Source organism: Dipodomys merriami, unplaced genomic scaffold (genome assembly GCF_024711535.1).
Source record: "Dipodomys merriami isolate MVZ:Mamm:240054 unplaced genomic scaffold, mDipMer1.0.p SCAF_30, whole genome shotgun sequence".
Lineage (NCBI taxonomy): Eukaryota > Metazoa > Chordata > Mammalia > Rodentia > Heteromyidae > Dipodomys > Dipodomys merriami.
Window position 1 is genome coordinate 1,334,649 of NW_027204493.1, and position 14,840 is coordinate 1,349,488.

At 43.6% G+C, this 14,840-nt stretch overlaps 1 protein-coding gene across 2 annotated transcripts in view; it reads right to left on the reverse strand.

Moving 5' to 3' along the window:
• Window positions 1–1,103: 1,103 nt before the first annotated feature.
• Window positions 1,104–14,840, reverse strand: part of Mtmr12 (myotubularin related protein 12) — a 74,916-nt gene continuing 61,179 nt past the window's right edge. The window contains exons 11-16 of one of the 2 annotated variants that reach the window (XM_070040978.1): window positions 14,572–14,650; window positions 13,140–13,210; window positions 10,915–11,087; window positions 8,410–8,577; window positions 7,323–7,484; window positions 1,104–3,879 (exon numbers count right to left, since the gene is read on the reverse strand). In XM_070040978.1, the coding sequence (XP_069897079.1) occupies window positions 3,307–3,879; window positions 7,323–7,484; window positions 8,410–8,577; window positions 10,915–11,087; window positions 13,140–13,210; window positions 14,572–14,650 (1,226 nt within the window). In that variant the 3' untranslated portion in view covers window positions 1,104–3,306. The remainder of the gene's footprint in view (window positions 3,880–7,322; window positions 7,485–8,409; window positions 8,578–10,914; window positions 11,088–13,139; window positions 13,211–14,571; window positions 14,651–14,840) is intronic. The other variant, XM_070040979.1, reaches the window with a different exon arrangement.

A 14,840-nucleotide genomic window follows, 5' to 3' on the forward strand; every position in this document is an offset into this window, starting at 1 on the left:
GCATCCACCACCATCCTGCCGCACACTAGAGGGAAAATGTTCCACTCTCCTCCCTCACGGAGTCCCCATGCTCTCACTCTTAATTCAGGTACACACAAAAGAAGAGTCACTGGCCACAGTCCACCAACAGTCCAGGAGCTAACCCAGCGCACATGAGAAGGCTAGAAGTTGCTAAACTCTAGAGTTACAAATACTTAAACAAATTTATTACAAATACAAAAGAACCACAAGCCTGAAAGGACCATGGTAGCAATGAGGGCGCGTTAATGCCAGGGTCATCCCAGGCTACGCCTGGGCTGTTGGAAGAGGACTTGTGGAGACAGGGAAGGTGACACAGGGTGGAAAGGCAAAGGCCCAGGAAGCCGGTGCTGCAGGCAGAAAGGTCAGAGAAAGGGAACTTCTTGACCAAACCTAAGTCTAATTAAGAACTAAACCAACTCAGTCTGTGCCAGCTCTATTGTTCCCTCTGGAAGGAAAAACAAAGCCTTTTCTTTCTTTTTTTTTTTTTTTTGCTGGTTGTAAGATTTGAACTCTGGGCCTGGGTGCTGTACCTCAGCTCTTTAACTCAAGGCGAGTGCTCTACCACTTGAACCACAGCACCACTTCCGGTTTTCTGGTGGTTTGTTGGAGATAGGAGTCTCACAGACTTTCCTGCCCAGGCTGGCCTTGAACTGCGATCCTCAGATCTCAGCCTCCTAATGATCTAGGATTATAGGCATGAGCCACCGGCGCCTGGCTACAAAGCCTTTTCTGTTGAATTATGTTATATAGATTTCCCCCCAAAACTAGCTGTGATATTTGACAGGAGGGGTTAAAAAACCTCCTTTCTTTTAGTTACCCCTTAAGCCTCTTAATCCTGATTTCTTTTTTCTAATACCATTTGTCACCACTCAACATGTATTTTGTTTGGCTACCGATTTGCTATCACATATTGACCCCACACATGCACTGGCACACAGGCAAGCTTCCAAACGCCAGGAGAGCAGAATGTGGTCTCTGGGTTTCTACCTGCAATAGGCTTACAGGACCTGGCACAGCTCAACACTTCCTGAAGTGAATGGAGGGGATGACTCTATGATGGACCAATTACACCAAATACAGTATTGCTTGTAAGTTGTGCTTTAATCTCTGCAATCAGATATGACGCAGTGAGATACAAGTATAAACTTCATTATACATCAGAACATAAAAGCACATTTGTACAGGTCTTGCCCAACAGCTTATTCCCTTTAAAAAATTGAATTTGATTAAAGCTAGTTTATCTTCAGTGTAAAAACTTGGAGGTATAAGCAAACTTAAGATATTATATACAGTAAGTTATTATTGTACATTTCCAAACTTGCACAGTGCAGCATTTTAAACCAAGTAAATGGTCTCATTTCAGCTTTTACTATTAAGCATGTCCACATCTCAATCTGGAATAAAAATTTCACAATATATAAACTCACTGAGAATTCTGTACACAAATACAAGTTATAGAAATCTCATTTCAAATATAAATACATAGTCATGACCTTTCGTGCTACAATAGCTTGCTTATTTTCCTATTGTGAATTTTAAAAAATTATAGAAAAATATTTCAATGCACATTCAACTGCTATGATAAAAGCCAGGACCTTGTGCCTTTAAACTACACTGTATGGAGTGTAAGGCATCACACTAAAAACTTTTGGAATGGAAATTGGTAAGACTGGAGAGACGATAATATAAATATTCACGTTATAATAGTAACAAAATAGTTAGGCCCATAGGGTATTTGGGAGGCAATGGGGTGGCAAAGTAGAGGTTAGTGCTGGCTAAGAAGGCTCACAGAGTACATGTGAAGGTAGCTAAGGAAATAGCACACTTTAAACTCCCGTGGCAAGCCTAACGTGGACCCGGCCTGTAAGACCTTATCTTAAGGCAAGCAAGATTGAGCAGGAAGCCTGCCCTCCCCACAACCTTCCATCTCAATAGCCTACAGGCCTCACTCTGCACTCGTGCAGAGAAGAAGAGCAAAATGATTGTATGTACAAAAGACAGTTCAGTGCAAATCAGAAACTCTTTGTGAATAGTTTCAAGATTTCTTACTGCTCTTGAGCAACTGAGAGTTTTTCTAAATAACATTCAAGTTGGGATTTTTCCTGGACAGCAAATACATATAAAAGGCAAACATTCATTTTAAAACATTCTAATATGATTTTTTTTAACTTTCTTTTGCAGGATTTGGCAGGGCTCTATTGAGGATGAAAATACTGGTCCTTAAAAAGTATACTTTCACACATTAAAAAAATATACATCATTTAGACAGCAGATCGAGGAAGGTGACCAGGCATAGTCGAGTTTCTTCTATGGCTTTTGAAATCACTGAGGTATCCTGTGATAATCACCACTTCAGACATGTATGCTTAACTGCTTTCCTACGAAAGCCACATTCAAATGGGACCCACTCCAGCTTCTGTGAAGGGAACGGAGAAGACTAAGGGCTGCAGACAGCACAGAGGTGTTCTAGTCCTCAGGATGCAATTTAAGAAAAACAAAGCAAGTTGTTCAAACACTGTTCTCCAGAGGATTAGAAGCTCCTGTGGGCAAACAAAGATCTCCTTCCCCCTCCTCTCCCCCCCCCCCCCCAAGTGTAAATGCTGGCTTAGCAGCAAGACACTGGGCTATGTGAGCCAAGGTGCACAGAGCAGGAAGAGGAAAGACCCAGAGCTGTCAGCACAGAACAAAGGGCAAGTGGTTGGCTAGTCCACACTCTACCCCTCCATTCCCACCCCCATATTGCCATAACAATCCAGGAAGGAGGGAGGAGGGGCTGAGTGTTAGCATGAGCCACACCAGTGGCATTTCCTAGTTTTCCTATAGAGAAGGGAAGAGAGAAAGGGAAAATGCTAGGGTTTAAGTAAATATGTCTATTTCTATATTTCAGTTCATTCAAATACCACATAAAGCTGACCTTGCTCCTGACTGAGACGGTTATACAGAAACTTATATTCTCAATGTTTAATTATATTATCTTGGCACAGAAAGGATCAGAAGAAAATATCAAGCCCAAGAATATCTTACTGAAGCTTTTTCCAGTAATAAACCAGCCATTCCAGGTTCTGTGAAATTGGCCATAATCCTATGACAGGTCAAGTAGAGATCCCTTCCAATTAGTAACACTATAGAAACTGCAGTCTTTCAGAACTGTGAAATACTGACCAGTTCTTTTCCTAAAGGCCCAGGTGTTCTCCATCAGAGCACTGGGCTGACTCTCAGCATTTGTGTGATAGAAGTCCCAGGATCAACAGTCCCAGCCTACCTTCACAACCAATGAACATACAATCATACATCCCCAAGATCCACAAACTCATCTTCTCGTTTGGCCAGATCTTCCTCATCTTCCAAAGCTTTCCAGCCACTGGTGGGTAAGACAGGCTTGGACGAATGCCGCTGGAGCAGAGCGAAAGGAAACAAGGAGGACAGGCGGGCAGAGTTCCTCAGCAGGCAGGAGGCCTCCGCATGCCGCGACTCTGCCTGGCTCGGATGTCTCTCGTTGATTTTCTCCTGTAAGTCCTGGATTTCCTCCATCATTTCCAAGAGTCTGCTCATAACGGCCATTCTGCCACCACCTAGGATTTGGGCTTCTGGAATCCAACGCAAGTAGCGCTGAGCCCAGACTCTGATTTCTGGTCCCTCGATATGAGGCAACAACAAACCATGGTAGTCAGTGGGCTTGCTGTGCCAGCTGTCATAGAACTCTCGAAAGTTGTCTTGCAGCTCATCAGAAGAATTAATAAGTTTACTAATTCTCTTGCCCAGAAGGTTTTTAATTAAGTGATCTGTCTCTTCCCTGAAAAATCCTCTTTTGGGAGATGACTTAGACTGGGTAAGTGGCAAAGAAAGTTGTCGTTGATGCTTTGAGAGAAAACACAAAAAAAGAACTTGTGGTTAACACAGAGACATGGCTATTGTTGTTACCATTTTGTTTTAAAGGGCATAATCCTGGTTTAGTAGGAATCAAAAGACTTTAGAACTTTCATGTAAATACATACTCATTAACTGCTGTGGGACACAGAAAGGAAAAGGTACATATTTATTCTCATTATGCTCATGCTTGATGCACACTGCACATAATGGGGGAAAACCAGGACCATGGGGCAGCCATGCAGAAAGGTATGCCGAGACAGCAAAAGTGGAGCTACTGATCCTCTGCTGAGAAAAGGATTACAAAGGACACACTGGCTTAAGATAGATCAATGATTTGAGAGTTTGGGAAAAATGCCTGTTCACATTTACAAACAGAACCAAGTGTTTCTTTAGGGACATCAACTGCTGCAACATTCTGAACACCTGCAGGGAGGCAACTCTGGCTGCCTGGAAATCCTATCATGTGAATCAAATAACTTAATAGCTTACCTGGCATTCAGTAAGAGTTTAAGCCTAAGTCATAAAGATTCTTTTGGGCAAGGAAAACAAGCAGGTAGAAGCAAAGGAATTTTAAATGAATCAGCTAAATTAGCCAGACTTTTTTTTTTTTTTTTTCCAGTTCTAGGCTTGAACTCAGGGCTTAGGCACTGCTCCTGAGCTTCTTTTGCTCAAGGCTAGCACTCTACCACTTGAGCCACAGTGTCACTTTTGGCTTTTTCTGTTTATATGTTACTGAGCAATGGAACCCAGGACTTCATGCATGCTAGGCAAGCACTCTACCACCAAGCCACATTCCCAGCCCTTAGGCCAGATATTCTTCTCGACAATCTGTATGTAGTAGAAACTGTGGGAGCATTTAATTTTTTTACTCTTTGGTAATTCTCTCTGTAGCAAAGCAAGGTGCTATATTTTGGAGGACACAGTGAGAGGCCTTGGAAGATGGGTTAGCAGGTGTGGGATCCCCTGACCAAAGGAGATGGTGGAACAGGTGAGGAGGAGATGCATTTCCCCGACTCCTGTTCTCATAAGAGGTCCATTAAAGTAAGACTAAAACAATGATTTCCAAGCTAGTTCTATCATTTTCTAACATATTTCTGCCAGTAAATTTTTTATAATAGAAATATGTAATGGAATATAGGATAGCTATAAATCAGAAAGAAAGTAATACAATTCAGGGCTTTGGACTTTCTGCCCAGGGTCAGGAAAGATGGCAGGCAAGGGGCCAGTGGCTTCTCTCCTCCACAATGATCATGGTGGGATAGGTGGGATTAGAGAACACATGGGAAACCCAACTCTCATGAGAGCTCACTGCCTGCTGGGTGATGTGCTGAGTGCTTTACACATATTGACCTACAAAACTCTACATCTCTCTTATCGCCCCATTTCACAAATGAGGAAACTAGGCTCAGCGGTTAAATAATCTGCCAAGGGCACCAGCCACCAAGTGTCAATGACAATTTTGAGCACAGCCTGGCTTCAGAGCCTGAGCTCTTAGCTGAACGCTATTCTATTGGTGTTAGAAGCCCTCAACTCCCAATCTCCTAGGTGAATGGGACATCTGAGATGGATCAGGCTGAGGTCTGCGGCTACCGCTGAGACACCACTGCACACCTGAGTGAACGCTACTCTCAGGTGGCATTTCAGGGAGCAGCAGTTCAAGCTGCTCAGTCTCTGAAGAAATTCTCCAGGGCTATGTCCACTCAGCAAGATGCCAAGCTCACTTGATTGTCTTACCAAGGTTTCAAGTGCTTTGTTGCCCAGATCCAACTCTGCTTTATTTACTCAACCTGAAAATTTCTAGCACTTTAGCTGTCAGCATCTGCCCCTATCTTTAAGAAGGACAACTAGAAAAATGGACTGAGTAGAGAAATCCGTTTTTTTGCTTTTTTTTGCTTATGTGGTGCTGAAGAATCGAACCCAGTGCCTCAGGCATGCAAGGCAAGCACTCTACCACTGAGCCACTTTCCCAGCCCAAGAAATCCGTTCTAAGAAGGTAGATCGTTAGTTCCCTCCCATCAAATAAGGGGAAGGCCTAGCTGTCCTGGAGGTCCCTGGCCCCTCAGGTACCAAGCAGTTCTGTAGTCCCAGCCCACCCCTTTTGAGAAGCGTGCAGGTAGCCACCAGGGGGCACAACACCCTGGTGAAAAGTTGAGCTCTGTCCAACTTGCTCTAGGGCTCAGCAGTGCTGGTCAAACTAACAGAAAGGAAACTGAACCCAAGGAAGGAACAGCCAGTGTCGGGACGACAGCTAAGACGTCGTGAAGCAGCAGTTCTAAGTTCTTTGTCATCACTGGCAGTGACCATGACAAAGGCATTACTCGACTTCGGCTCGTGTAGGTTGTTCCTGTCCTTAGAACAGAACGACCTCCCACACCAGAGCTGAGTGGGCTCCCTGCAGTCCCTCCCCGGAGCAGGATGGGAAGCACAATGATAGAGAAGATGGTGACATTCACTCGTGACCCCCCCCTTTGAGACCTGCCTTTGTGGTCTCTACTCGTGAGAAATTCCAGGCCAGGAGACAGAGCTAGAAAAATGCTGCTTAAGAAATTGATCAGTTAGGGCACTTTGACGTACAATCAGGAACAAATACCTGCAAGAAAAACAAATAGTTGGTATTTGTTAGCTGGGGCCCACACTGTAATCTTTACTACTCAGGAGGCTGAGATCTGGAGGACTGTAGTTTGGAGCTAGTCCAGGCAGAAAAGCCTGAGACTCCATCTTAACCAGCAAAAAAGCAGGGCTAGAAGTATGGCTCAGGTAGTAGAACAGCAGCTGAGGAAGCGAGCTGAACAAGTCTAAGGTCCTGAGTTTTAATCCTAGTATCACCAAAAACTAACAACCACAAACAACAGGGAAAAAAAATCAAGATTTGATATTTGTGGTTTAGAGCATGGGTTGGCTTATGGCCAAATGCAGCACAGCACCTATTTGTAAAAATGGAACACAGACATGGCTGTGTCTGTATTCTGCCCAAGGCCATTTTTGTGCCACAACAGTGGAGTGTATAGTTGTAAGAGGCTATATGGCCTTTCACAGAAGCTTGCCAACTCCTGGATTATAGGTTTAGTGATTAAGAAAAGTCTTACTGTATAATACATGAACTGGCATATATTGAGTAAACCCTACTGGATCACTGCTCCCTTTATTCTGCTAAGTACCCACAAGGTTGGGTCAGAAGCAAAAGACTGTGAAGCAGGATGACAGCAGTATCCTCATAGCCAATCAGCAATCACTTCTCCTCAGGGCAAAGGCTGATTTGCTCAAAGTTCTTCTAATGGACCACAACTTGACCATCATCAATCATGACTTCACACCATTTCAAAGGGTAGAATATACATTGACTGACAAAATCCATAAGGAACGTTTTATCTTTATACACATGGAGTCAGGTGATGGGGAAGATGAAATGGGGTTAGACGTAGACATCTTACTTTGAAACGCATTCCTTTCCGTGGGCCTTTGTCCGGCTTTGGCTTTTCTGCATAGAGAGGGTTTCTAAGCAATGTCTGGGCTTTGGGTTCAAACTGTACAGACCAATCCCACACGGTGAGCAGATTCAAAGGCTTGCTTTGTGTATCCAAGCTTTCCCTACCCTGCCAAAACAAGCACAGGTCACCATGGCTTCCAGGGAGGGCTGGGGAAAGCAAACACATATTCTCAGAAACAGGCACCAGGAATGTGCTCCTGCTCTGCTTAAGATGAATGCTCCCTGGCATTTCATTTTCTAAGGCTGGGGCTACCAATGGTTATTCACCAACAGTCTTTACGGGGGAAAGGACAAGAGGAAACGATGCTTATTTTCAATGGACCACAAGTCAGCCAGTGGGCCGAACACTTTCACAAGCTTGTGAGGTGACCACTATGTTTTCCAAGTTTATACTAGAGGAAACTGAGGCCCAGAAAACAGAAGTGATATGCTTAAGGTCATGAATCTGATGAGCTGCAGGGCTGGAGTCTAAAAGCCCAAGTTCAGTTGTTCCCACTTCACTGTGAGACTTGGGAATCTTATCAATTCAAGCAAGCCCTTAGGCCAGGAGAAGGCTGGTGGGAGGCACTAAGCTCAACTTCCAAGTTTATTCCCTGCAAAAGAGGCTCTGGAGGGACTAAAAGGCCTTAGAAGCCTAGTCAAAGTCTGGCTTCCAGTCCTGCTGACGGTCCATTCTCATCACAGAGTAACTCCAGGCATCAAGCTAATGGAGAGAGAAGACAGCTCGTCTATCTTCCAAAAGGATAACTTTTAAGTTGGCACACTCTCCCAACCCTAATACTTTCCAGATCAAATATTTACTGTTGGCCTGGATAGTCAGGCTTTGTATCTTACCTTCCTCAGAGATAATACACATCCCAGAGGGTGCTGTAAGGGCTAAAAACTTTTCCAGATATGAATACAAGGAAAGCATCCAAAATAATGCCAGGTCTATAATCGACGTTAAACAAATGTCACATTTAGCATCGGTGTCATCACACTGTTTGTGAGACACAGTGTCTGGCACACAGGTTTCTAGGAGGGATTCTTACCATGTTAGTGTCTTTTTGATGAGGTGAATTGAAGAAGAAGGTGCTAAAAATAGGTATATACAGGCTATCTGACAAGACGGTCAGATAAGTCTCGGTGAATTCAAATGCTGGGGTATGCTGGTGTACCAGCTGCCAGACACAATCTAAGAAAAGCAGGAACACAGGAACCTACGTGAAAACAAGATCCATGTTATTCAGAAGACACTGCACCCAATGTAAGCTGCCTGAGCTCAGTGGACAGCCAGCTCAAGAACTGTGGTGTGGCCACTCCTGAGCCCTTCCTTCTCTGGGACACACAACTCAATCCCATTCCAAGTGATAAACAGATGAATAAAAATGCTCAATTGAAGCCACATGCTCATAGATTAACATCAGTAACTGGGAGTACTGATCTGTGTCAAAGACATTGCCAAGATGAAGTAAAATTTCTTACGGATCAACATTCACAAGTGAGCATTTACAATTGATTTTGATGACAGAGAACAGTAACTTTGAAACCCCAATTAGAAGAGATGTCTCCCCCAAAAGGATTCTACTCTTGGGGCTGGGAAGGTGGCTCAGTGGTAGAGCGCTTGCCTTGCATGCATGAGGCCCTCGGTTTGATTCCTCAGCACCACATAAGCAAAAAGAAAAAAGCCAGAAGTAGCACTGTTACTCAAGTGGTAGAGCGCTAGCCTTGAGCTGAAGAGCTGAGGGACAGCGCCCAGGCCCAGAGTTCAGGCCCCATGACCGGACCCCCCCCCCAAAAAAAAGGATTCTATTCTTATCAATAATGATAAACTGTAAACAACTACTTAGTGATTATTTTAAATATTGTCAATAGTGTGTGTGTGTGTGTGTGTGTGTGCGCACGTGTCTGGAGGGGGCAGTTATGCTACTGCCTACCCACATGCTAACTAACAGAATAAGGGTCAGAAGCTTCCCTTCTTCACCACTTGCCCTTCCCAGTGAGGGTCCCAAAGACAGAGGAGGGAAAGAAGGCAGAAGCAGCAAGAATAAGTCCCTAGCATGTTTTCACAATTTTTTAACCTTTATTAGCAACCGAGGCAAGCCCTTTATTATCAGAGACAGTGGTTTTAGGGTATGTTATTTACGAAGTGCTTATCCTTCTCCCCCGACTCTCAATGATCCTACCAGGTGGGCAAAACAAGCAACGTGACAGTGTGTCCCTTGAGAAGATTGGTGAAGCTGAGGTTGTTGGTGAAGCTGGTAAGACAGAGGAGTTGAGAATTCAAGTTCTTGGATAGAAGGCCAGTGTTGCTCCATTAAATAACAAATCAGAGTACCAATTTTTCCTTTAAAACTTTTTTTTAAGTCTGAGACTCAGTCAATACCTGATGCTTTCGCTCATTGGCTGGTGCTCTACCAACTGAGCCATCCCTCCAACCCTTCTTTTCAAATTTTTATATGTCAGTGCTGAGATGCTAAGAATCATTCATTTTGCAACTCTACTTCATACCTTGTATATCATTAATAGAACATACAATGTGTGGACCTAACTGTACAGTTAGAAACAGGAGAGATCTTCCCAGGGCTGGGTAAACAAATCTTGGCTTCTTTTCCCACTGGATCCAGTGCTTTTCTCTAGATAGGCAAAATCATACCCCTCTCCATACAATGTCATCTCTTTCAGCTTATCATGCTTCATGAATCTCATCACTTTTTAAATTAGTCTTCTAAATCCTTTCCAAGCATAGAAACAGCGAGTTCTCTACAGCTCAGTGGCACACAGAGGAGTACAGATTAGGCCTACAAGCAGGAATCTATCAATCCCTGAAGGGCAGAGATCACAGCTCTTTATTCTCATGATAATTGTGCCAAGCTGTTCTGCACCACAGATAAAATATGCTGATTCTGTGAAATAAATAACACAAGTTGCACTAATAGTAGGTCTACTTTCATTTTCCTTCTACCAGTCACCAGTGAAGTAGCTATGGGAGTTAACATAGCTGCCAAATACACCATCTGGAGGTGAACTAGAATGCTGAATCTCTAGCCTAACCATAGAGGCCCAGGCCTAAAGCCATTTACTTAGACAAAAGGAAGCTAGGCATGGTGGCACCTCCCTGTAATCCCAGCTACTTGGGAAGCAGGAAGATTTTGAGCTCAAGGTCAGCCTGGGCAATGTAGCAAGACCCAGAAGAGGCTCTGGCACAGTCCTGCACATCACTGACTATCTACTTATTGCAAAGTTTAATTCACAGAATGTGTTGGAATCTGTCTACAACACACTGGGTTACTTTACATTTAAGTGGCACAAAACCAACACTACTTCCACAACAAAATATATGCATACCTTCAGTGATGTAACTTAGAAGACTGTGAACATACTTGTTATAATACCTTTGTCCCCCAGGAAAGGTTTCAATACTACTTAAAGCATTTGAAATCAAACTCACATGAGTCACACTCATTTGCACTCATTGCAAGCAGCACATTGCAAACAGAAATCCCATATCTGAGGACTGGTACTGAGACTAGGCAGTCTGTCCTGAGGAAACTCACCTCTTCTTTGTCATTCTGGCGGAGATGGTTGCAACGATCCAAGAAACAGTGGCCACCCATGACCCACTCCTTTTGTACAAGGCTCTGGAAACCAGTCCTGGTTCGACAGTGGGGATCCATCATCACTTGTACCAGAGAGGAAAGGAGGCAGCAGAGGTCGGAGGCGTTCTCCTCTGGGAGGGCCCATTAGCAATGCCAAGAGGAAGGAGGGCAGAAAGTATTAAAGCTGTAGTAATCTCACATGCATAGGTTAAAGTAGTTTCCCAACACTAAGATCCACTACTAAAAGCTCTTATTCCCTACAGCAGGGACCAGTGGAACACAAAGCGAGTTTTCAGAGCCGGACACACTGCTTCTAGCCTGTCTAGGGCAGGTTCTGGCATATGACGGTGCACAGTATGGATATGCTCACTGAGTAAGTGAAGTACTGGAAATTCATTCTGGTCCATGGGCATCCAGATGTGCCATATAAGAGTGAAATCATGACAGGACAACCCGGCAGCTTCTAAGCAAGTGGAAATTCCTGCCTCCTGAATTCAAGCCTCATATTGGACCCACTGTTCCAAGGCTCAGTTACTTCTCACACCTATGAGCTCCACTCCTAATCCTATACTAGCTCAAGGCTAGCGCTCTACTACTTGAGCCACAGTGCTACTCCAATTTTCTGGTGGTTAATTGGAGATAAAAGTCTCATGATGGGGCTGGGAAGATGGCTCAGTGGTAGAGCACTTGCCTTGCATGCATGAGGCCCTAGGTTCGATTCCTCAGCACCACATAAGCAAAAAGAAAAAAGCCGGAAGTGGCGCTGTGGCTCAAGTGGTAGAGCGCTAGCCTTGAGCTGAAGAGCTGAGGGACAGCGCCCAGGCCCAGAGTTCAGGCCCAACGACCGGACCAAAAAAAAAAGAGTCTCATGAACTTTCCTGTCCAGGCTGGCTTTGAGCCACGATCCTTAGATCTCAGCCTCCTGAGTAGCTAGGATTACAGGCATGAGCCACCGGTGCCCGGCTATGATCACATTTTAAAGCCAGAAAGCTCCTTCTTTGTTTGTTTGAGGAGCATGGATGCACCTGCTTTTCCTTGACTGGTCTAGGGAAGAAATTCTCCTTGGTCTGCTTTTTTTTTGGGGGGGCGGGGGGTTCGGTCGTGGGGCCTGAACTCTGGGCCTGGGCGCTGTCCTTAAGCTCTTCAGCTCAAGGCTAGCGCTCTACCACTTGAGCCACAGCGCCACTTCCAGCTTTTTTCTTTTTGCTTATGTGGTACTGAGGAATCGAACCCAGGGCCTCGAGCATGCAAGGCAAGCGCTCTACCACTGAGCCACCTTCCCAGCCCTCCTTGGTCTGCTTTTATGTGCCCACCTAGAATGCACTTCACAAAATCCCCATGGTAAAAACCATTCATATACTTATTTAACACTCAGGACTCAGTGAAAATAACACACCTACAGCCATATATTTGTCTTTTCAGTTATTTGTTTTGTGGTACTGGGCATTGGATCCATAGCTTCTTGAGCCACATACCTATTTTCCTTCCTCTTTCCTTCCTTCCCTCCCCCTTTTTTTCCCAACACAGGATCTTGCTAACTTTGCCCAGGTGGGCCTCAAACTCAAGTCTTCCTCTGCCCAGCTACCTTAGGGTTTAAGAGTCTGTGAAGCCCTGAGTTTAAGCTCGATATCATTAAAAACCAAAACAATCCCCCAAACCCCAAACAATAAGAAATGCAAACTTTGTGTGTTAGGATGGCTTAAATGATCCCAAAGAAGCCATACAGAGTAACTGCAGAAAAACGCATGAGAAGTAGTATGATATAAAACTGTATAAATTGGAAAGTGGAAATTTCATGAATTTATAAAAATTCTGAGTTTGCAATATTACCTTCACATTTCTGGCATTAATGCTTGCATTAACAGTAAGATAAGATGCTTACAGTTTCCAGTTTAAAAGTAAAAAACCAAAAAAGAAATGTGAGCTTTGCTAAAGATACCAAACAATTCCTTCTTGGGGTATGATAGCACTGCCAAGTTCCAAGAGAAAGAATTTTATTTTAAACTGTAATATTGAAATCCAAGGCAAGGGATTCCAAGGCTGAGGAGAAAGGAATGGAGAAGATTTTCATACTCATTTGTTCCATTTATACCACAAGTCCACTTCCAGTAAGTTACATGTACAAAAATTGAATCTGAAGTGAAGGAAAATGGAACCCATGCTTTGTGTTTTAAATATATTACCTAAAAGAAGAACGTTCATGTTTTGTGCTTCCAGACATTCTGTAATCTCTATTGCTTTCTTCAGGCAACGTCTGAACAGAAAAAAGGCAAGAAACAGGAGCATTAGTTTGTGGGCTTAGTACTACCAGAGGTAGTTTTCTTCTTATATTTTTTTATGCTAAAATCCTCCAGAAGAGAAAATAATCACCACTTACACTATTCAGATTCTGAGAGACACTATCTTTTCTTTTCTTTCTTTTTTTTTTTTTTTTTGCCAGTCCTGGAGCTTGAACTCAGGGCCTGGGCTCTGTCCCTGAGCCTCTCTGTTCAAGGTTAGAGCTCTACCACTTGAGCTACAGTGCTACTTCCGGCCTTTTTTATATATGTGGCACTGAGGAATTGAACCCAGGGCTTCATGCATGCTACGCAAGCACTCTACCACTAAGCTACATTTCCAGCCCGTGAGAGACACTATTTTGCCTGAATCTGAATCTGCCAGGTGCTGGCATACATATAAGGCACAAAATTTAGAAAGGTATTTAGTGAAAAATCAATCTCCTAGTTCATCCTGTTTCCACCGGGAGGCCAGCATAGCTGCCTCAGTCACAGGCTAGAGTTGTTAAATCTGGTATTTTAGTCTTGAAATGTCTTATCTACAGAGTACATTTCCTTATAAACAGGTAGTATGCTGGTAAATTCCTACCAAATATGCAAAGAAACAATAAATAGCAAATGTATAATCTAGCTGGGCTCCAAGTAGAAATATGATCTAAGAATACTTAACTATGGAGAGTTTCATACAAGATGTTAAAGATTCTCAGAAGAAACAATTAATAGGTAGCAGAAAACAAGTAGTCAAGAAAGATATAGAAGAAATTCTTAAAAAGAAAATGGATAGAAGTGGAGGTGTGACCTAGGTAGTAGAATGCTAGCCCAAAGCATAAGTCCCTGAATCCAAGCCCCAGTATTGGCAACAACAAAAGGAAAATGAGACATTTAAGAATTTGGTGGATGGCCAGGCGCTGGTGGCTCATGCCTGTAATCCTAGCTACTCAGGAGGCTGAGATCTGAGGATCGCGGTTCAAAGCCAGCCAGGGCAGGAGAGACCGTGAGACTCCTATCTCCAATAAACCACCAGAAAACCGGAAGTGGCGCTGTAGCTCAAGTGGTAGAGCGCTCGCCTTGAGCTGAAGAGCTGAGGGACAGCGCCCAGGCCTAGAGTTCAAGCCCCACGGCCGACAAAAAAAAAAAAAAGAATTTGGTGGACATTGCCATAACACTGATTCCTGTCATCCAGAACCATGTATGACTCTCAGTGTACTCCTGTCATCTTTTATGTCCTTCAACAAACAAAAGAATATTCCATTCTGAAACATCAATTATGTGTAAATTTGCTCTACTCAAATGAAACAATGTAAAATTCATGAGCAAAACAATGGTTTGAAATAAATACCTGATGATATCAAGCCAGCTGCTACTTTCTAGGAGAGAAAACCATTTTATATCTGTGTCCCAGAATTCAGTACTGTTATCTGAAAAAGAAAAAAAGACATCAGGTCATTGTTTACTGACACCCTGTGCAGTGCAGATCAGACGCAGCCTCAACCAGCAGAAGCCAGGCACAACACTCCATCATTTTAAGCAAAGAGCATTTCAAAACTTCAACTCGCACTGAAATAGTTTTGGAACTGTAGGTCTCTGGAAGGGTATAGCAGTCAAAGA